Source organism: Pelophylax lessonae, assembly GCF_965119305.1.
Source record: "Pelophylax lessonae genome assembly, chromosome: 4".
Classification (NCBI taxonomy): domain Eukaryota; kingdom Metazoa; phylum Chordata; class Amphibia; order Anura; family Ranidae; genus Pelophylax; species Pelophylax lessonae.
Window position 1 is genome coordinate 566,300,420 of NC_138771.1, and position 23,475 is coordinate 566,323,894.

General features: G+C 42.1%; 1 protein-coding gene across 2 annotated transcripts in view; it reads left to right on the forward strand.

Moving 5' to 3' along the window:
- The window catches only part of BMP1 (bone morphogenetic protein 1), a 216,461-nt gene that overhangs the window by 166,442 nt on the left and 26,544 nt on the right, over positions 1-23,475 (forward strand). Inside the window, exons 15-19 of one of the 2 annotated variants that reach the window (XM_082255771.1) lie at positions 293-473; positions 5,085-5,210; positions 7,430-7,557; positions 15,282-15,495; positions 19,479-19,729. In XM_082255771.1, coding sequence (XP_082111897.1) covers positions 293-473; positions 5,085-5,210; positions 7,430-7,557; positions 15,282-15,495; positions 19,479-19,729 — 900 coding nt within the window. Of the gene's footprint in view, positions 1-292; positions 474-2,802; positions 3,203-5,084; positions 5,211-7,429; positions 7,558-15,281; positions 15,496-19,478; positions 19,730-23,475 lie in introns of those variants that run through there. The other variant, XM_082255772.1, reaches the window with a different exon arrangement.

Genomic DNA, 23,475 nt, shown 5'->3' on the forward strand with positions numbered 1-23,475 from the left:
TCTCTATGTATGTGTTTGCATCTGGAAAGGAATGATTCTTTGGCAGTCAGCTGGCTTATATACATATACATATACACTAATCTAAAATCTGTGCACAGCTGTGAGTCAACAGTTCCAAATATCTCCACTGTGTGCAGTGAGGCACAGAGCAGATGCCAAGTCATTGACCATAATCAGCTAGGGAGTTGAATAAGGGGTTAATCTCTTTATTCTATGAAACTTCGTCTCTCTTCCATTACTGTCACATATCTCCTATTCCATATTTGGCCTTATCTCTCTCACAACTGTCCAGGTTTGCAAATATGATTACGTGGAGGTTCGCAGCGGTTTGACAGCCGACGCTAAACTGCTTGGAACATTTTGCGGAGCAGAGCTCCCCCCAGTGATTACTTCTCAGTACAACAACATGCGTATAGAGTTCAAATCTGACAACACAGTGTCCAAGAAAGGATTCCGGGCCACATACTACTCAGGTGAGCCTCTTCCCTGCATGCTCATCTTCTGCCTTCTGTGCATAAATATTTGGGTGGGGGGGTAGGGAGTTTAGAGGGTGCACCGAGGAAAACGTGAATGACTTTTAGCATGATGACCACATCATCCTGGTCATAATCTGCATTGCTCTGTGATTTTCATTGCCTCTCTCTACTGACCTTGCTACTGCATCAGGGTGACAAGCTGTTAAATTTTCACCTATGTCTTATTTTGTTCAGTGGAGGAAACCTCAAGATCAGATTTCCCAACAATGCTGCCCTGGGTATAACAGTGCGTGTTTTCATGGTGAAGTTCTATTTAGGATAATTTCCAATAGGTAGGCAAGATTGAGGGCCTAAGCTCGCCTAAATGAACTGCTAACAGCATTAAGAGAACTGAAGGAATTTAGGACAATGACTTAATGGGGGTGATATTTTGCTGTGAACACCAGACTTCTTTGCAGTCTTCTCATTGGACAACACTGATAGATTCAACTTAACCTTCAATGGCTGACAACAAAATCTGATTTTTATTTTTTTTTGTAATCCGTTTGTGTATGGCAACTAGGACTATAGGCCGACCATACATTTTTCAAATAGGTCTGACTGGCCTCAGAACAATAACAAATGCTACCATAAACTTGAAAGGTCTGTGAAAGAGAGGAGCAGTAGTAACCAATGCAAGTTTTCAAATCTGAGAGGGAGCCTAGTGGGGCTGTCTCTTTCACCATAAAAATGACTGACACCTGAGCCACCTAAAAACAGCCAGATCATGCAAATGTCATCTCATGTGGTGAGGTGCATTTGGTTCAAGCTTCCCTTATCTATTAGCTAGTGATTTAGATTGGATAAAGCCGAAACATGCATGCTCGTATTAGCCAAATCTATGTTTGTATAGACCCAGCAAAACTGACTAAATTTTAGAGGAACAGCAGTGATTGCCCAACAGAGTTCATGCCAGGTCACCAATTGCTTAAAACCCCTTTGAGATTTGCTGGCCTGCAGTCCTTTTAGACTAATGTTTATTTCCTTCGACTGCCATCAGCTGCAGAAGACAATGACATCAAGTGTTTGTGAGTAGCTTAAGTGAGCATTTACGAATGACCACACTGGCCTCACATGATATGGTGGCAGTTTACAGCACATGGACACACTTCCATGTAAGTTCCAGGAGGAATGTTAACTTTACAGAGGTTGAATGCAGACAGATCAGGTCATTTCCTAGTGGTGGGTGGCTTTAGAAATGAAAAATTAGGGTTTCTTTTTAGGTAGCATTACATTTTAAGGGTTTAGCTTGTTGTCTGATTTCAAGACAGCATGTACTCTTGGAGGTCTAGTATTGAGGAAATCTGATCTGCAAGCCATAGGTATCCATACAAGCATGGAGGTAAAAGTAAAATGTAATGTGTACACGTCTGCACCTTGCTCTAGAGACAAGCAAATCCATTCAGGTCACTTTACTGTAATGCTTTTTCTGTCATCTGAGATTTTATATTTACAATCCAGAGGTCACCGTGACTGTGTGTCCTTTTTGCTTGTCTGTAGTGCCTTCAAGACTCAGAGACTGAAAATACTGATCGCTCTTGTCCTGTAAGAAAAGTGTTCTTGTCCATTGCAACCAGTCCTGTTTTTCATACTTTGTTTTTATCAATACTGGAAAATGGCACTGGCAAGTAGATTGGTTGCAGAGGACAATTGGAACACTCTTCTTTCAAATAAATTAATTTTAATATATGAACTATAATAATATGAATGAAACCTCTATTAACCAGAAGCTTTTGAGGTGATGGTCATTTACGAACCACAAGGGACTTGATCGGGTCAGTTTTAATACAGCCTAGACTGTGTAGTACTGCAGTGATCCTAACCTTCTCATAGTAAAGTAATAAAATATATTGGTAAATTTAGTTTGTGGTTCAACCCGGTCCCATCCCTTGAATGGTTGCATGCAGTGCTTGGCATTTACGCTGCATGATGTCCTTTTTCTTTGCACGATTATGCCTCAGCTTCTGGCTCCCAGCTCTGCATCATGGATCAGAACGAGGAAACTGTTACACTCCCCTCCCCTGTCCCCGGCTCACTCCTTTCTTTGTCTGTCCCCCATCCCTCTCTCTCTCTCCCTGTATCTTCTCTTTTTCTTTTTCCTCCTCTCTTTCTCATTTCTCTATCATCTTCTCTTATACTGCTGGTCTACTTCACATTTCCTGCTCCTCCTTCGTGCAACCATCTATCTCTGTCACTTCACTGTCCTCTTCATTCCTCTACTCCCTCTTTCCTTTGTGTTCTGCCCTTCCCTCTACTCTCCCCTCTCTTCCACCTTCTCTCATTACAGAGATGAAGAACAAACAGAAGTTATTACAGCTGCAAAAAATGAACCAGCAGCCTCAACAGCCGAAAAAGGCTTTACCTCGGAACCGTCCCCGAATGAGAACGAGGACATCGAAAAAGACTCGCTCCCCTTAATGAAAGCCCCAGTCCTAACTTTAACCCCCATCGACTCCATATAACTCATTCTCCTTCCTTTTAACCCAGTCCAACTCCTCATTCTGTCGCCCATCTTTAATCCGTCCAGCATCCATGTCGTACAGTGCATTTCTTCCCAGCGGAACTGGGAAAACACCCCCACTGCTCTGACGTTTGGGATTGGTGGGGGATTTGCCTTGGCAAACAACTGTTAATTTGATCATTTTTATTATTTTAGTAAATAAATATCTATTTTTATTGTTTTTTAATCAGATGTGTCCTACTCTTGGTGCCTATAGTATATGGGGAATTTGTATTCATTTGAAATATTTCAAGGGGCCATATACTAGAAGGTATTTCATTGATTTAATCTGAGAATTCTTCATACTGTTGCCTGCACACTCAAAAAAATGTCGTTACCTACTCCCCCCCCCCCCCTCCCTCCAAGGTTCTTGATTGTTTTACTCATAAACAGATGAGTTAGGATTATTCCTGTAACCTCCCTTAAAGTACAACTAAAGGCAAAACCTTTTCTTTCTTTTTGGATAGCGTAGGGGAGGTTGTACCCTATTAGGCAGATTTATGTTTACTTCCTGTCCCATAGACAAAGCAGAAAATTAAAGGAAATTCCTCTAAAATGAGGAAATGCATGTTTTTCACCAGCGACACCAGAACTAGTGCCCCATTACAAGATTTCTCTTCAATCAATGTTTAGATGACAACCCAACATAGATGGTCTTCCCAACATTAGAACTTCTTTTATTCTCGGTGATAGCATTTAACAGGATGAAAAGAGGGGGTGAATCTCCTTAATGAGTACATACAGTAATAACGCTATCCAAATCTTCAAAAAAGATTTGCATTTAGTTATATTTTAAACCTGTCTTGTCATAATAGAGCTATAGATGTCGCCATGATTTTTTTTTTTTGTGTGTGCATGTTTCAGAGCTGTGATCCTCATTGCTGCTGCATTACTTTGTTAGCTACAGATCAGGATCAAATTTGCAGGTCAGGAGTTCAATTTTCCAGGTCAGTTGCACACATAATCGTAAGGTATTGAGCGATGAGAGACCTGGAGCTAACACCTGGCGGTTTTTTATTAAAGGATTTATTCAGCAAACAACTGGTATTTCAGATATTGATAAAGGCTGGTGAATACTTATTTTGAATATCTTTTTGGGATCCAGCAACAAGATTGCCCTGTTGAAGTTCCTAGCTCTGCTGTCATCCCCAGCATGAATTTAGTTGAAAATGTCCATCAGGGAGGGTTATTCTTCCTGCTATTGACCACAAAAGTAGGTGGAGCTGGGATCTCAACAGAATAAAACCTCCATTTTGAATAGGCCACCTTTTTAAATAAGATGCAGAGATTTTTGGGCAGGCTTAAGTAAACATATGGCCAGGCTATATACATATCCTTAGCAAGTGGTAAAGTAGCTTTAAATCAAGCCTTCACTGGCCTTTATAGCTGCAGGCTCAGTAGAAAAATTCATCATCAAAATGTATGGAAGAAGTCCTTTCAGCTCTTCTTCTTTCATTAGCTTTGCTCCCCCACCCCAGAACTACTTCTCTGTTTATAGGGAGATTAGAAGGCTGCCAAGTCAATGAAAGTAGGATGGGCTGAGCTACTGAAAGACTTCATTGCTGGGCAATTTGAGGATGAAATGCTTCGAAGTGCCTGTACCTACAGACGTCAAGGAGGGCTTATTTTTATGCTCATTTACTGTTTAAGTATATGTCTGAATGTTCCTAACCTGGCCACTGTCACACTAAATCTCTGTGAGGTCACACTTTATTGCATTCAAAAAATGTATCTGTTTAAGAACCCCTACGCTGCCCAGTCATTTAAGTTGCATCAGCATTGGAAATTGGGCTGTGTAGGTTGACGGCACTTAAACCTATGGGAAGTTCACTACATATTGGTAAGAGGAGTTCAGGGTGATCGTGGCTGACACATGTTGACTGAATATCTCCCATCACTGAACCCCCCCAATTCCTCAAGCTGCTTGGTGCTCCCTCTGTCTTTCTCAGGTAATTGCACTGCTGATATGGGGGTGGTGGGTGCAATGATATTGTCTCCTCCTTCTCACTCCTTTCCTCCTGTCTTCTCCATTCTGCACGGTGATCACTCCCTTGTCCCTGTGTTTACAGATAAAGATGAGTGTTCTCGGGATAATGGGGGTTGTCAGCACGAGTGCACCAACACTCAGGGCAGCTATACCTGCCGCTGCCGGAGCGGTTTCACCCTGCATGAGAACAAGCATGACTGCAAAGAGGGTAATCAAGCCTCACATGTGTGTTTACGTTATGTGTGTTGTCCACTCTGTGCACTCCTTTTAGGATTTACAACCTCATTGGTTTCCACCAGTGCCAGCCGTTTTCAGATGAGCAGGACATTGTTATAAGTGCATGTAAGTTGTGCCCTAAAGGGATTTTTGTTACCACCTACTGTGTCTGTCTTAAAGCGGAAATAAACCCATCAGTTTAATGGTTTCCCAAAACGGTAACATTCAAGGCATGCCTGTGAATAACTGTCACAATTACTTGTGCTGTCATTCAAATTGTCAAGCCATCAAATTACTGGTGTCCTAGCTGATCACATGTGCAGACCCAAGGTAATTGCAGCTCAAACAGAGGCTAAGATGGCAACTTCTTTGTCTGTTAAAGGAGAAGAGGGTTTCGTTCCACTTTAATTTAAACACGGCAAGAAAAAAACGATGCCTGTCACCCAATAACTGGGCCTTCGGTAGGGTAGGGCATCAACCATACTATGGGGCATCTGCAGATTTCGTTGGTGTCTTTACTGTCAGTAGGACAAAGCTGTTTGCCAAGTTTGACTTGTGGCTTGAATTCCTCATTCAGGTATAGTCGGAAGTGTCTGCCTCCTAGCATTCAGTGATTGCCCACACTTGAGTATAAGGAGTAAACCATTTGTTCCACCAAGCCAAAAAAGTAAACATTTCTTATTGGGTATTATTCACACTGCATATATTCAAATGCAGCAACATACATATGTATTTTGACACTTTAACGGGTTGCTATATCTCTATATATTTTTATGCATTTTTACACACCCTGTATCATTGTCACTTCCCCATACAGGAGCTTTAAAAATGCACATACAATGCATGTATATCTGCACTTTTGTGCATTTATATGCAAGGAATGGGTTGAACATTTGTTTATTTTCATTTGCTTCACTGATCTTCTGCAATCATTTTATTGATGGTTCAACACACACTGCAGCCACAACAGAAAAATACAGGCGCTTGATTACTGTGTACCAATATGGATTATTTCTCTGCCATGCCTAATGGCACTAAACATGGAGGGAAGCTGAAATATTCCTTAAATATGGAGCTCCATCCAAGTTCTTTTCAGTTTTGAATAGGGTAGGAAGGGTTAGGTTTCTGTGTCATTGTTGAAGGAAATTTTCCTTCTCCTCCCATCTGACCAACAGGAAGAGAGCTGAATATTTTGAGACATAGAAGTAAAAACCTGAACCAAGTTCTAAGTTTTGGATGGAGTTTTGTTTTAATAACAGAAGTTCCTATTTGCTAAAGTAAATAATAATTTGAACAGCATGGTGACCATATAGCAGTAGTTTTTCATTGTTGATGAAAATGGGACAGTTCAATGTACTATACATTGCACATAACTATTGCTTTGCCTTAATAAGACGGTTGGTGCAAAGAAAAACAGTTTTACAGATTCCCATATAAAGCAATGAAAGCTGAGAATACTATCACCGATATAGGGTTACAGTACACTATTTAGTTTATTAACACTTGTGTGACCAGGGGCCATTGAACTTCCAGTGACAGACCAAAATTATCAGGTAACTTATCTATCAGGCAACTCTTTGAGTAGTTTACTGGTGGGGTCTGAGATCTAGGAACACGCATGTGCATTTCTAGTCATTTGCAACATTGATGTTCTCTTGGTACAGGGAATTGTGTTTGAGGTCCTAAAAAGGTGTATTGTGATCATGATGTTCTTCAACAATGGGCACAAGGTGAGAGGCTTGGTTAATGTGTAGTGGCTTAGATTAAGGCATATGTAAACCACAAAACTAAAATGTATTATATTGCAGCTTACTGTTCCTTGGATGTGGTGGCTTCATTTCTGTTAATTTTTCAGGCCAAAAACTACGTTTCTAACATTCTGTGAGTTGATCTCAAGCAAAGATATCCTATTTTCAAACCTATTCTCTGTAATCTACTAATCCCCCTTTGTAATATAGATGAAGAGAAGAAAATGTTTATAGTCCTATCCTAGTGTGACAGCATGACTCCCTCAATTAGTGGAGTGTTGTCACTCAAGGATGGGCAGTGTGTTATTCTCATAATCATGGTGAAAATAAAAACGGATGCATCCACTACATCTGTCTGGTAAGCTGCCACATATATTACATTTTCCTTCTTTGGGTTTAAATAGCTTTAACTGCCTTCCAGAGTCTTTCTTTCTCTGCTTTAACTTTATTTTCCTCATTTCAGCTGGTTGTAACCACAAAGTGACTGCTAGTAATCAAAACATCTCAAGCCCTAACTGGCCAGACTCCTATCCAAGTAAGAAGGAGTGCACATGGCAAGTGACAGCCACAGCAGGACATAGAGTCAAACTGGTAAGACACGAGCCACTCGCCCCATCCTAAGTTGATTAAATGGAAGCCCAATATATCATCTGTCTCAGAAAAAAAAATTACAATGTCGTTCCATCCAGATGTATGGAACATATGGTATCCCTCTGTTCTCAGGAAATCTTACTTTCGTGTTAAACCTTTTTTGGCTCCCGCCATGATGTATATATTACTTACACAGTTCAAAGACAAGTGTAAACTGTATTTATTATAAACATTATGCTATTGGGATCATTCTCCAAGTACAGAGTATACCAACTAATAATTTGTCATGTTGAGGTCATCAACTTTGCACATTGTCCTTGCCCCTAGCACTGCCTATAGTTTCCAGGATGGGTGGTAAAAAATCTCTTCACTCAAGTTTTGCTGTTTTGGAGGTTCTGGGTTAAAAATGGTTAAAACTAAACTCTAGCCTTACCTTCCCTGTACCAAAATACCTACACTGACTTCAGCGCACACTGTGAGCATCTTACGGGGGGGCATTGGAAGTTGTAGTAAGTCAGAGTCTGTCTCATTTTCTGGCTGGAGTACATCCAGCATCATCCATCGCTATTCTTCCCAGATTCCCTGTCCTTGACGCACCCCTTTTCATTCAATAGATTTCCTTTTTTCTTTTTTTTTTTTTAACACGGAGGCTTAGCATCACATGGGGCATTTCCTAAAGTGATCTGCATGCAAATACAGCCTGTCTAGGAATGCCCACTTCTCCAGACTGACATCCACCTGTTAGGGCATTTTGATATTTGCAAAACTCGTCTCGAGCCATCCCAATGCTTGCATGAGGGCTAAGGGCTCTTGAGAGGAGTACTGAGGCAGGGTGATGTAATGTTTCAGGAAGCTGTGTATACCATTCTGCCAGTCTCTCCCACCAGCCATGATATACTTACATTGGATTGTTAGTATAGCGGCGACTCATGAGCTTTTCAGTTTTTCTTCATTTAGCCCACTGGGTTAAAAGGAGTCTGTACTAAGTTTAACTGCCATAAAGCTTAGATCAGTGGAGGGCTGCAGTAATGGTTGTCTTCTTGGACTTTGTTCCTTCTCCACACAGGATCTCTGGAGCTCAGTCAGAGTGACCATTGGGTTCTTGGTCACCTCACTTACTAAGGCCCTTCTCCCCTGATTGCTCAGTATGGCCCGGTGTCCAGCTCTTGTAAGAGTCCTGGTTGTGCCAAAGTCTTCCATTTGAGAATCAGAGGCCACTGTGCTCTCGGGATCCTTCAGTGCAGCAGAAATTGTTTTGTAGCCTTCCCCAGACCTATGCCTTGCAATAATCCTGTCTGTGCTGCAGGCAGTTCCTTTCACCTCATGACTTTTGCTCGGATCCAGTATGCATTGTCAGCCGTGAGGCATTTTATAGAGAAGTGTGTGCCTTTCCAAATCATGTTCAATCAATTTACGTAATTTACCATAGGTGGACTCCATTTAAGGTGTAGAAACATCTCCGCAAAGATCAAAAGAAATGGGAGGCACTTGAGCTAAATTTCAAGTGTTGCAAAGGGTCTGAATACTTATGCCAATGGGATTTCTCTTTCCTTCATCGATGGACACAGCGCCCCATGAATCATAACTAGTTGGTTATATTGTCTCCTCCAGAAGTAGGACTAGGCAGAACAAAAACACCTGGCTATGCCCATGGGCCGTCCTCAGCTGGTATATAATCCCCCTCTCTGCTCTAGGTAATCAATTTTAAACTGTCTAGTCAGGAGTAAGGACCTAGGCTCCTGGCTGGGATCTCTGGTCCTAGCAATTTTCTCCTTCCTTACATCTTTTTTGTTTTTTCTCTCGGGAGATCTACAATCTACTGCTGGGCGACGGGCTGGATAATATAGATCCAGTGGTCCCCTCAGCCCAGCCAGCGAGGGCGTGCAGACCACAGCTATGCGCTAGGTCGGCCGGGATGTAGCCTCATGGACAGAGGCTGGCCCATGAGTTAAACGTCTCGCAGGAGCGCATAGAACTTGGCTTAGGTCTGAGTCACAGCAGTCCCTTGGCCGACAGCTTACCTACTTCGGTGGCGAGAAGTTCTGTCTGGAGCGTTACCTGCACCATGGAAGGGTAAGTACAATCCCCCCTTCTCCCCTTTTGTTTGTTTTCTTTGGGGTGGACCTGGGTAGCCTCCAGGGATGGTTGAACCTGCCTGCAGGTTTCCTCCTCCCATTCTTAAATCTCTTACTGAGCTGGGCTTCCCCCACTCCCAGACCCCCCTGTCTGGACCTAAAGTCTGGTGGGGTCCCAGGGCAGAGAATGCAGCAGAGACCCTGGGGTCTCCCCCCGCTATCCCCACTTTGTAAGGGTCCTGGGATAGTGTTTGTCCCGCCCTGGTAGTCTGGAGTGGTCCCAGTGTAGGAGACCCCTAGGTGCATGCCCTGCTGTTTGCAGTGTGGGTATAGTGCAGGGGGGTCCTGGTGCAGAGTGCACAGCAGAGTCTCCTATAAACGTGTCCTACCTTCGAGGGGGGGGGGGGTCCCCTTGCAGAGGTTGCAGGAAAGATCCTGGCAGCATCCTTCAGTGTTTAAAACAATGTGGGTTTGTGGCGCGCTTCAGAAGTGAAATGTTAAAATATTAGATGATGTGATAGATATTTAAATTATTAAACTCAATAAAGTGCTATTTTTTTAAAATGACATATTCTTTTGGCTGGGGTATATTTCCACTTCAAATATAAACGTGATGACGTAAATAAATAAATGTATAAACAATCTGTGTTCCCTCTATACCGTGTTAAACATATTTAAAAGTGCTGAGTGCTTTCAATCTTCAAAAAATATTAAAGACAACCAATAAATACGTATTCCAATTGAACAATGTGCAAATAGTTGCTCCAAAAAATATAAAGTGCTTTGTGCTTTCACTCTTAAATCAATATAAATTAAATTAATAAGGTGCAGTGTTCATTAGTGTCCATTAAATATCATCCACAATATGGTGTAATTCAACTCAATCTCTTCAACTTTAAAAACCAAAACGTGCTTCTGTGCAGATAAAAGTGCTGTGACTTGCTGCCTCCACCAGGTGTCACATCTAGGTGCTCTAAACTCTCACCTTGATAAGGTGTAAAATACGCCTGTGTATATAGGTTAGCCTTCGGGGTGATAATTAGGGGCTTTCACTCTTTCCAATATCCTATTCCTGCTTCCGGGTAATCCTGTTCTGTCCGTTATGTGGCTGTAGGTAGTCTTTTTAGGAGGTATGCAGGATAGTTCAATCCCTGGGTTTAGTGGAGATGGATGGTGGAGGTGGCTGCAGGCTTTATACAGAGCTAGAAGGACTCTGCTCAGTGCAGTGGTTTTGCACAGAACAGCCCCAATCCTCCTCTTCTTGGGTCCCCTGCAGGAGCTGCATACAGAAGGCTTTTAACCTTAATACTTTTAGCTTCACTTTAAAGTGGAGTTCCACCCTATTTTTATACTTACCTCCATCTTCTCGCTCCGGGTCACCTGAAAAAGAAATGGATAATCGCATATTTTTTTTTTTTTTTACTTACCTCGTAGCGAAGAAAATATACTTACCTTACTTCCTTCTTCCTCCTTCCTCGGCCGCGGCCCGTCGTCACTTCCTGGCTCTGCAATGATTCCTGGGAGCTGGACGTCATAGCTCCCAGGAATCATTGCGCCTGCACCGGCCCCGACGTCAGTTCCGGGTCGCGCGCGTCATCCCCTTCTAAACAGCTTCTGGGCATGCCCAGAAGCTGTGGAGGGGTGACGCGCGCGACCCGGAAGTGACGTCGGGGCCGGCGCAGAGCATCGTGGGACCACAGAAGGCGGAAGAAGACGCCGAAGAGGACGCGCTGGCTTCAAGCTGCCCACATCTGAGATGGCAGCGCTGGACAAGACGTTTGCAAGGTAAGTATTTTGTCTTGCAGGTAAGTGCAACCCGGGACAGATCAGAGGCTAGCCATTGTGGAATGCACTAGCCCTGACTGTCCCGGGGGTATTAAAAAAAAAAAAAACAAATCCAGGGTGGAACTCCGCTTTAAGTTTAAAGCAGGTTTATCAATTCCAATTCAGAATGCCGCAATCACTCCTTGGTGCAGTGCTTCTGTTTGCCTCCTTTCACATGTGGTGTTTGGTCATCTCTGTTTCCACCATAGCTCATTTTTTATTCATCACCTATATTTGCTATATACAGCATAGTTCCTTGCTGTCACTGAGTCACTTTACTTTTTTATTTTCATTGCTATTGCACTGGTCACTTTATTTATTGATTAATTGCTGCATTATTTACGTTTGCACTTTTATTTTTATCCTCATTGATTTATTACTTATAGATTCCACTGAATGTGCACTGGACACTTTAATTATTGATTATTTGGTACAATATTTATGCTTGCACTTTATCATATCTCCATTATTAACATGTTTATGCACATAGGCACTTTAATCACCTTTCTTAAGTTTACACCTTATTAGGTTTGCACTTTGTGTCACATCTTATTCAGTTTTTAGCTGTATCTATGATCATCATTTATCTATCTAGTTTTATGGCATATTGATATTTGTTTGTGTATTGTACATACCTATACATATTTTCCTGTCTTGACATATACACACATTTAGTAGGCAGGGCCATTCCCATACTTTTACCTTTCATGTTTGTGTAGGCAGATGATGTCACGGGGGCCATTTTCCCTTAGTCTGGGAGATGCTGGAGACAACTGAAGCCTCATGGGGATGCCGAAGCTCCTCTTCCTCCTTAGTTTCTTCTTCCTGTGCCCAGGACATATGAACCGGGATAGCATCCATGATGATGCTGGGTTCGAATTCTCAGTGCTCCTCCAGTTCGTAGGGTGAGTCTTTAGGGGTCCCTGTTATCTCTCTCGCTCTCTCTGCTGATAGGTACCCTGAGCCTTGAGGGGATCCTTTAGTGGTGCCAAAAGATTGTTTTTGTACTGCAAGGTCTTCCTTTCCTTATGGAGCCTCAGGGTCACATCTCCCAGAGTGACCCCCTCATGGAGGTAGCAGGTCTCTCGGAACCCTAGCTTCCCATGGTTGCACTGACGGTGATCCTGCGGTCCTTAATGTCCTTAGTGTCCTAAGTGGAAGTGGCGTGGGGGAAAGGGCCCAGGAGGAAGCATCCCCCACTTTCCCCTGCTCAGGCTGTCTCATCTAAATCGGAGCCTGATGCCGCCGCGGACACGGCCTGTCTAGGGGGGTTTAATATCACACCCCCTGATCCATCCGATAGCGAGGATGACTCTTCCATGGTCGCAGCAACAAATACAAAAATATTGGTAGATGCACTTATCACTGCAGTGCGTGAGACTTTAAAAATGGAGGATGCAGCTGATGTAGCCACGGATGTGGCTGTGTCGTTTGGTACGCACATGTCGCTTTGTACTCCAAAGGTGTTTCCTTATGTGCCTTATTTTGACAGGTTTTCCTGTAAGGATTGGGAACAGCCAAAATTGCCCTTTGTGGTCCCCAAACGTTTTGCTGTACATTACCCTTTTGAGGAGTCACTTTTAAAAAAAAAGTGGGCTAGTCCAACAGTGAATCTCCATCCTTTAAGGACCCGGCTGACAAAGCGGAGGCTGTGGCACGCAGCATGTTTACTATGGCTGGTTCGGCATTGCGGCCAGGCTTTGTCTCAGACCCTAACTGAATGGGCCAAGCTTTTGCACCAGTGCCTGGGGGGTAAGCAGGTCCCCGTTGCTTATGTTAATTTAGCGGACCATTTGGATTGAATGCGCTATCAGGTAGCAGTAAACTGAGCACATGTACATGTAATTAAGTGCCACATCCCATATTAACTAGAAAATGGATTGTTGGAGAAGCATGGACTTTAAAGGCACTGGGTTTATTTAAAATAACAATTTTATTATTTCACAACTAAAATACATAAAAAAATGGGAACACCTCTCCTCAAAAGAGGCGTTGATATATATAACCACTGTATCTGATTAACAAAGTGCAGATATACTTACAAATACTGGTAATTGCAGTAATTATTAAGTATGTCACATCAAGAGGATCTCATAGAAGGTGATAGATGTGTAGACTGCCGTCCATCGAGATGCCACCAGGCTGATTCCCTTGTCTACGTTTCTTGGTGGCTATTACCTCTGCCCGCAGGGTATCGGAGTTGGTGGCATTATCCTGTCGCAGTCCCCATTTGGTGGTCCATAGGAATAAAGTGTTTTTTCGTCCCTGTCCATCATTCCTGCCCAAAGTTGTCTCTGACCTCCATTTGAATGAGGACATTTTGTTGCCTGCCTTGTGTCCCAAGCCAGCGCATTCCAAGGAATTTGCGTTCCATACCTTGGATGTGGTTCATGCAATTCGGGTGTATTAGGCAGCTACAGTCTTTTCGGCGGTCCGACTCGCTTTTTTTTTTGGTTACGGATGGACCAAGAAAAGGGCTGGCTGCTTCTTCGGCTACCATCTCCAGATGGATCAGACAGATGGTGACTCAGGCTTATTCCATTAAAGGTCAGTTTCCACCTTTCCCTGTCACGACACTTTCTACTCGGGCGCGGAGTCCTTCTTGGTCCTTCTGTCATCAGGCTTCAATATCGCAAGCTTGCAAGGAGGCCACTTGGTCGTCCGTGCATACCTTCCCAAAATTATATAAGGTAGATACTTTGGCATCTGCGGATGCTTCTTTTGGCCGCAAAGTTTTGCAGGCTGCTGTTTAAGAGGGCTTGTTCCCTCTTGAGGGGTGTTTTTTCTTTAAACCTTTATTTTTCAGACGGGGCTCCTGTGTCCTGGTTAAGTGCTCTTATGTTTAGCTTTGGGTTATTTTTCCCCACCCCTTATTTTCCTTTTGGCACTGCTTTTGGGCATCCCACTAGTTATGATTTATGGATCACTGTGTCCGTCGATGAACGAAAGAGAAAATGGGATTTTTGTGCTTACCGTAAAATCCATTTCTCTGAGTTCATCGACAGACACAGCACCCACCCCCCTATGGAGTTCTGATACTACTTTTTTTTATAATTTCTTCATCTAAAATTACAGTGTACAGTACAGGGTATGCATAGAACGGTTTGCAAGAATATAATATTTTAAGGTAAACCGGTGAAAACAAACAATAGGCAGCAAAGACAACCATAAGCATATTCCACATGGGATAATATAACTTTGTGTACAGGTCCAAAGCAGGCCAGAAAGGTATAAAACTATGACTCAAGGAGCAGGAAGGGTCAATGATTTCCAGTGCAAAGGGTCACCGTGTCTCGATAAGTCACCCCCCTGGAACTGATACTTCTAATACTGCTTGCTACTAAACTGATTACCTAGAGCAGAGAGGGGGGTTATATACCAGCTGAGGACGGCCCATGGGCGTAGCCTGGTGTTTTTTTGTTCTGCCTAGTCCTACTCCTGGAGGGGCAATATAACCCACTAGTTATGATTCATGGAGTGCTGTGTCCGTGGATGAACTCAGAGAAACGGAATTTACGTTAAGTACAAAAATCCCATTGTTTCAGTTTTTCCTTTTTCATACATTTGCAGACCTTTCTAAAATTCTGTTCTCACTTTGTCATTATGGGTTACTTTGTGTAATTAATGAGAAAAAATATTTTGAACAACTGTAGTATCAGGCTGCAACATAACCAAATTGAAAAAAGTGAACGGGGTCTGCATATTTTTTGAATGCACTGTACATATTAACTATGTATTTAAAGTGCAAAGTTCTGTTTTATATCTGTTGAGAACTCATACTGTGCATCGCCGCTTCATGCGGTAATGTTTCTTCTGCTTTTCCAGGTGGTGAAGGAGGTAGATCTAGAATCTCATCAGGAATGTATGTATGATCATGTTGAGGTTTACGCTGGTGTTGATGCTCAGTCCCCTGTCTTAAAACGGTTATGTGGCAGTAAGGTCCCAGAGCCCATCATTGCTCCAGGGAGCAGCATGTTTGTGAAATTTGTCTCTGACAATTCCGTACAGAAAAAGGGATTCCTGGCAGAGCTGACAACAGGTGAGTAGCATGGGCAACATCATTTTGTTGGCCTTTATATTGTTGGAAAAGGTGCCTCTTACTTGAATTTAGGTTTCTTGGGCACACAGTGATCAAAATCATTACAGCATTGTAGAAGTTGTTTGCTAGTCACTCTCTCCCTGTCCAGAGGAATTGTAATATGCTTTCAAATGTAAGCAGCAGAACTAAGGTCTGTTTCCGCAATTGCCAGGCTCCATCTCTGCTATGGAGTGAGAATTTTGTAGATTCAGTAGCACCTTTTGAAAAATGAGCTACTTCAAACTGTGAGGTGCCAGTTAGGTTTCTTAGGTATAGTATATGGAGGTCCCCCAGAGAGGCTCATTCTGAGGCCGTTTCTGGTGCATTTGAATAAAACTGACCATTCCCTTTACTATCTGATCTCTGTTAAGTTTACAAAAACTGTGTAATGTTCAGGCAATTAAGACCTATCTAATCCTTAAAACAAAAATGTAATCTATTGCAGTCTACCAGTCCTTAGATATGGTAGTTGTATTAGTTTTCTTTTTTCAGACTAAGAACATTTTCAGCAAGTACAGAAAATACCCATTGATCTTGCCAGACATGCAGTGTTCTTTTCACTTTTGTGAGCTGAAATGAAATGCAAACATCTTCTTCTACATTCCCTCTGTTCTCAGCTTCATAAGAGCTAGTGGGAGGAGAAACTGCAGCACACTGATATTTTCAGTGAAAGGCTGTACAAGAGGGGATTTGTCAGAACAAGTGTAATCCTTGAAGGAGAGCAGGCTGAGTTCCCTACACAGTTAGAGAAATGACCACGGTGTGTTCTGCTTAGTGTGGTCAGTTTTTAATGGGAAAGCAGAGGGACTGGCAGGAACACCAGGGATTTCACACAAAGGAAGCAATATAAAAAGAATGGTATACATTTTTCATACAGGTACACGGTAAAGCAGACCCATATCGGGAATATGTAATGCTTGGGTCAAAGACCCTTTACATAGGTTACATTTTTTTTTTTTGTGTTTACATGTGCTTTAACGACCACTTTTTTAATTTGTTCCAATAAGGCAGGCTATTGCACTACATAGATCCAAAGACGACTGTACAATCAGGTTGTATCATGTATAGTCAGAATAGGGGCTCATTCACACCTGTGTGTGCATTGCAGAGAGAATGGCAACATGGCAAATGGTTCGAATTTTTTTTACCCTAATTCATTTTCTGCATCAGGGTAAAAAAAAAAGTCCTGCTACTTGTGCGCCCCCTCCCTAAACACCTACCTGACTCCTACACCAAGCCAGCACTGTCCTCTTTGCAGCACCGCTACTCCCTCCTCCCTCTTTAGATAAACTGAGAACCGTAGGAGACCTACACTCCTGCTGCTGTCAGTCAAATCCTTTGAGGAGGAAGAGGGATGTGGCTGAGCTGTGTGTTTCTAAGGCTTCACACAGCCCAACTGTGGAGCGCACCTGTAGGAAAGAGTAGCGGGGATCGACAGCAGGTGACTGAAAAAGAGGAGATAAGACACTGCGCTCTGTAATGTTGCACAGTGCAGGTAAGTATAACCTCTTTTTTATACTTCTAAATATAAAAAACGTCTTTATTAATATCACTTTAAGAACATACTAAACTGCAGTGCATAATTGTGAACCAGCCACATAGGATAGAATGGGATTTCTAGGCAGTACAATTTGTATTATTTTACTTAAAGAAAAGAGATGCATTACTAGACCACAAGAGTAGAATATAGGGAACATAATGTAAACTAACATTCAGGGGTTTATACATTTCCCAGTTATCCGGAGAACACTGTGTAAATCCCTTAGAAGGGCCTTTGTATTGGTCAAGGCAAAAGGAAGCCTAGACTGGGCTATTTAGTCTGCTGTTTTAATACACTATAGTAACAATGATTTTTTTTTTCTTTTTAAGTCCTGAAAAAACTGGCAAAATCCTTTTTTGTGCTTTTAGCTTTGTCCAGGGGATCCCCCACAACCCAACTGGTCTGCTAATTGATCTCGACTCAGTAGTCCAGAGCATTTGGAATGTGCCAACTTTCTAAAGCTAAAATGCAAGGCGACAGAGTGTCTGCAGTTAATAAAAAGTCTTTGCATTGTAAGTTTTCTGCCAAGCTGGAGAAAACGTGAGAAGTACTGGATGCCTTGGGCCACCAGAGCAGTGACCAATTAACAGAATTGCAAGGGGGAGAGGCAGGATACCCCCGCCTACCGTCAACACTAAGGGACGGGAGGCATTATCCGTTTCTTTTATTTAATTGAGAAAACCTTTAACCCATCCTGTTAATTCCCACAATGTTTTTTCAGTAAGCTCTTGATGTTGACACTTGCTGGGGACCTCTGATGACCAGCATCCATTACCATTTCCGATCAGCGGAGAGGACCTTGAAAAGAATAAAAGAAAGTTGTCTTATTATTGAATAAGTTCCGGGTTCCTCAACTTAATCAGATAGTTTCCCTGTCCCTGTTAGTAGATTTCGAACATTGGGTAAATGTTAGAAATCTTACTTCATACTGATGTATGTAAAGGAGGAGGAACAATGTCAATGTTACGCCGACTCCAATTATCACAGTCCAGTGATCCCATGTTGTGGAATCAGTTGTTCTGGAATCCAGAGATTGGTATTCCCAGACTTATCCCAACCCTAGCTACTGAATAAAATCCTTTCATGTGCCCAATCAGGCAAACTGCTAAAGACACAGATGAAATGCATTTTAAAGGAGCTGTTTTGCCTACTAAAGGATTTGTATTTCTGTACACCCAGTCTTGACATTTACACTCTGCCACACTGCACAGCCCTATCCGGCAGGGGCAGAGATATGAGTTTTCTATTCTGTAATTCGTTGACACAGGTTCATTCTGCACCCCACCCTGTGACTGGATAGTGAAAGGAGAAACGCCAGACTGATAAGCTCACCTCTCTGTCACTCTGCTCTCTGCTCCTATTGGCATGTTCCTTGTACTGCAGCACAGCCAATTGGCTTCTTGTAATGCTTCTCCCTCCCCCACTTTTTGCTATACACATACTGAAAGAAGCTGATACCAGGTCAAACCTATTTTTTGTGCTGCTTACATGTATTCAATAAATCAAATTTAAGGATGTATTACTAAAAACAAATCTGCTTAAAAATGTGTCCTTTATATTTTGCCATCTTTAACAAAACATAGGATATCTGTGAGGGTAATGACTATGCACTATTGTCCAAAGAGCAGTAAAGAGGTTTAAGGTGGAGTAACCCATAGCAACTAATCATACTTCTCCTTTTATATGTTTAGCAATCCGAAGATTGCCAATTGCTATGGGCCCTGCAAAACACATGTGCTGAGGTCCCTTTTCAGATGCTCCTATTTACAAGAACTAACACATCACCAGTGAATGGATGTAAAAATAAACTGCTTCTCCTCACTGCCACTTAAAATCCGGGTGCTGGGGATTCAAGAGATTCATGAGCCTAAGCCCATATCATAGCTTCACTTGTGATGTGCTAAGAAGAAAGCCACTTAACAACAGAGGGATCACTGGTGTCCACATTTATTGGGAAGGATATCCACAAACTTCACTTGACAGCCTGTGTAAAGGACAGCCCCTCTACAGATGTCACCTGTTGGGTTTAGAGATGTAGAACGAAACCCTATGGGTTAAACGCATTAGAGGGGCAGTCCTAGATGAGGGCTTTCAATGTCAGGCTTGTGGTCATCCTTCCTAACAAATGTGGACACCAGTGATGCCTCTGTTGTGCAGTGGCTTTCTTCTTAACACATCCCAAGTTAAGCTATGATATGGGCTCAGGCTCATGGTTCAAACCGCTGTTGGTTGGGGAGAATGCCCTGGTTGGGAATTTGATTGTTTTGGACTCCCTTTCTAACCTTGCACCAGTGCCTATGGGACAGGCTTAAAGTCACACACCACAAACTTGCCTCTAAAATCTAGATCTAGCCATCGTGACACTGTAATGGTTGATTATTATCTACAATATTTATGTTCACAGAGTGTGGAGGAACGCTGCAGGCAGAAGTTCGAACTAAGGATCTGTACTCCCATGCCAAGTTTGGAGATGATATACATCCATCCGCAACAGAGTGTATATGGCACATCGTGTCTGAGGGACAGTATGGAGTAGAACTGGTCTTCCAGAGTTTTGAGCTGGAGGAGGAACAAGACTGTGGATATGATTATATAGAGCTGTATGATGGACCAACTGAGGGATCCCCCAGGATGGGACGATACTGTGGGTCAGGGGTATGTATGTGGTAACCTGATTTAATGTACACCACGTGCAACATCAGTGCACCCACATGTGCCATTTGCTTTTTAGTTCTTATTCTGTCAGCCGTACAGATATGTCATCTGATCCTATGACCAGGTGTTGGGAGCCGCAGTTTGCACGATTGTTCCGTAAATTTTCCATAATGCAGACGTAGCCAAATATTAGTATGAATGTTGATGCTTCTTGTGGAGGAATAGGGCTTCACATTGGGGAGATTTTCAGTATAGCTGTAAATTGTAACTATTGTAAGGAGAGAGTAAATTCTGGTTGTCTATAAAATCCAGCTGGCTAGAATAAATCTAATTGGGATACCTGGGTGTACTAAGGTAATTGACAAGTCCATACATAGTCCAAAATCCATGGTGGATAACAAAGGAAATAATTAGGGAGGCACCCGTGGCTGCTATCTTCAGAGTAGTGACAGGCTCTGTGAAATCAATTCACAGATGGGCCAGTTTTATTACTACTCTTGTGTGTTTTTAATACAATAATAAAATCTGATATTTTGGGATACTACACTTAGCTGGGTCATCCTTCCTTTATTCTGTAAATTGGAACTATACATTTCATTTTTGTGAAGTTCCCTTTAGATGGTCCTGGGCCATTGTTATTGGAACAGTGCCAGACCGTTGTCTTGTATGATGTGTTGCACAATAAGTCATACCAAGTCTTGCCTATCTATAGAAACACCTCTACCCCATGCTTCAAATACATTTTGCTTAGTGTCACAAACAAATACACTTTAGATATCATTCCATAATCAAAACAGAAAAACTTGATTTGCCCATTTTTCTGCTTTGTGCTTAAGGCCAATATAACTGTGCTTAAGGCCAATATAACTTTAAAATAAGCTTACCCTTCAAAGAGTTTAATTATTGGAACATTACTGTGCAAAATATTGTTGGGGACACGAATTGGGTTCATTGAAGGGGACAAATCAGTATCTTTCTCAAAGCAATTAGTCTGCCATCTTTTTTTTATATTTACAGTGTTTGTAAAACCAAGAATAAAAATGTAATGTATTGCAGCTTGTTAGCGGGTGACAGCCTGCCAATTAGTGATCATAGCAGCAGCCGGGGTACCAATAACATAAGACTAACCTTCTCGAGCATACCAACTCTTGCTCTATAGACTATACTCTCTCTCTCTGGATGAGTGGGTGGGGGCAGGTGACTGGATCCTCTGCCCACCCTTCTATTTGTGCTGCTGTACTCCCTCATTCCAGGAGTATTAGGTCGCTTGACCAACTTCCTCGATGTCTTGGCAGCCAGGTGGCATCACTGAAACTTCTACACTCTCACTCCTTCTACTGCGTATGCAACATTAGATAAACCTCTTCTTTACAGAGGAATTGCAGTATACAACCGGCCAAACATGGTTCTCTACATCTCCAAGAGAACCCCGCTAGCAGAATGGAAGGGTAACTTCTCAGCTACTGGATGTTGCTCACCTCATGCCACTACTTTGCATGGCTAGCAGCCCACTCCCTAAACTAAACTTCGCCCACCTTGTATATGGGATCCTGCCAGGCAGGAAGGGAACTTGCTCTCATTTCTGGAAGGATTTCAAAGGGTAGCACTCTTAAGGTAATGTGATCAGATTTTTAAAATTAAATCCGGGGACATTTTTTATTGACAAATGGTAAAGTATTTTATAAGCATATTTTCCTCAAATGATATATGCAGTGTGTGTTATGCATTTATGGAATGATTGTATGATATATACATTATTTCTCACATTTCGTCCATGCGATAAAAAAAAAAAAAAGATACTACTTAGAATTTTTGGAGATATGACTACCAAATGTTATGAACATAAGATGGAGAAAAAACAGGATGCAGAGTTCAGGAGTGCGCTACATAAAGAATGCAGGGCTAAGTAGCACCAAGGAGAGCGCTACATAAAGAATGCAGGGCTCAGCTGTGCCCATCCAATGCAGCACTGACCAGTGCCCAGCAAGAAGAACACTGCTCTGTGTAATCAGCTGGCGCTCGCACCCCCCCCCCCCTCTCCTTCCTCTGCGCAGGCAGCCCAATAGGCTCGCAATCGGCAGAGTGTCCACCAGTGTTAAAGAGAACTGAAGAGTGGGAGTTCAGCAGTAAAATCATTCTAGTATGACATTGCTTCTCCATAGATGCAGCACAGTGAGAGAGTGTTGTCACTGTAGGACAGGAAGTGTGATACTGTCAGGATTACCAGATATAAAACCATTAAAAAATTGCAGCCACCACATATCTGTCCCTTTTTAGGCTGCAGTATATTACCTGTTTGTTCTTGGACAGTTGAAATCGGATATATTCCAACTGTAATTTTTTTTTTTGCCCTAAAGGACAACGGTCATGATTGAAATGTATGGTCTGTCATTGTTGGCCTCCATCTGAAAATTGTCAAAATTCCTAGCTGTCTTTTAGCTCCTGTAGTTTCTTGTTTTTTTTTTTTTTTTTTTTTTTATTTCTTTATTATTTTCCAAAAAGAAGAGAAAACATACAAATATTTTTCACACAGTAAAAACTTCAATTTTCCAATCATATGACTTTTCCCTTCCCTTTTAATACTCCCCCCCCCCCCCCCCTCTTCTGTACTAGTTATCTTTCTCTTTTTCTCCACTCCATTTGGTGTATTCTCTTGTTGTCTTAAACTCCCTCCAGTTCTCCCATATGTCACCCACCTCCTCTATTTCGTCCTCATCCCATTCCCTTAGGTATTCTAATGTTCTTATTCTCTCTACTCTATGTACCCAATCTCCCATAGTCGGGGCCTCTTCCTTTTGCCACAATAACGGGATTAATCCTTTTGCTGCATTCATCAGATGGGGTATTAGTGTTACTTTATATTGCCTAATGGAATTTTTGATACCATGAAATAGGCAATACCAGGGTTCTTCCGGGATTTTCGTGATTTTTTTAATTAGACCCAGAATTTCCTTCCAGTACTTTTTAATTTTTGGGCAATTCTACCAAAGATCGGCCATTGTACCTACTTCTGGGCAACCCCTCCAGCAATTTTTTGATTTTTCTTTTTGGTAACTATGGGCTTTATCAGGAGTGATGTACCATCTTGCAATACATTTGTAATTTATTTCCACTGTGTTCATATCTACTGTAGAACTATGTATTCATTTTAAACTTTTTCCCAAGTGAAAGCCTTTATTTCTTGATCCCAAATCCCTCTCCCATTTGTTGATGAATGGCGGGACCGCTGGTCCTATCAAATCCACCAGAATTTTGTATATATTTGATATTTTATTTTCATATTTCTCTGAGGAACAGATCTGCTCAAAAGGGAGCAAATCTTCTCCCATTCTCCGCAGTTTTGGCAAGCCACAAAGTGTTTCAGCTGGCAGTATCGCCACTCATCGATTTTCCAATTTTTCAAGTATGTGTATTTGCTAATTATCTATGATATCCCTCAAATGTGCATCCTCATCTCCTATCCACTTTCCTCCCATTATTTCTTGACCTGGTGGGAAATAATTAGTGTTTTTTAAAGGAATTAATGGCGAATTGTATTTCCACTTTCTTTTGTGAGTTAAGTCCCAAATTCTAAGTGCTTGAATTGTGATCAGGTGTGTATTAGGGCTTAATTTCCTGTATTGTGCAGGTATCCATATAATTTTTCCTAAGTGAGTGTGACTCCTAGTGTATTCTATTTCTACCCAGCTTTTCTTGCTTTTTGTTTTCCCCCATTCCAGTTCTCGTGAAAGTAGTGTTGCGTCGTA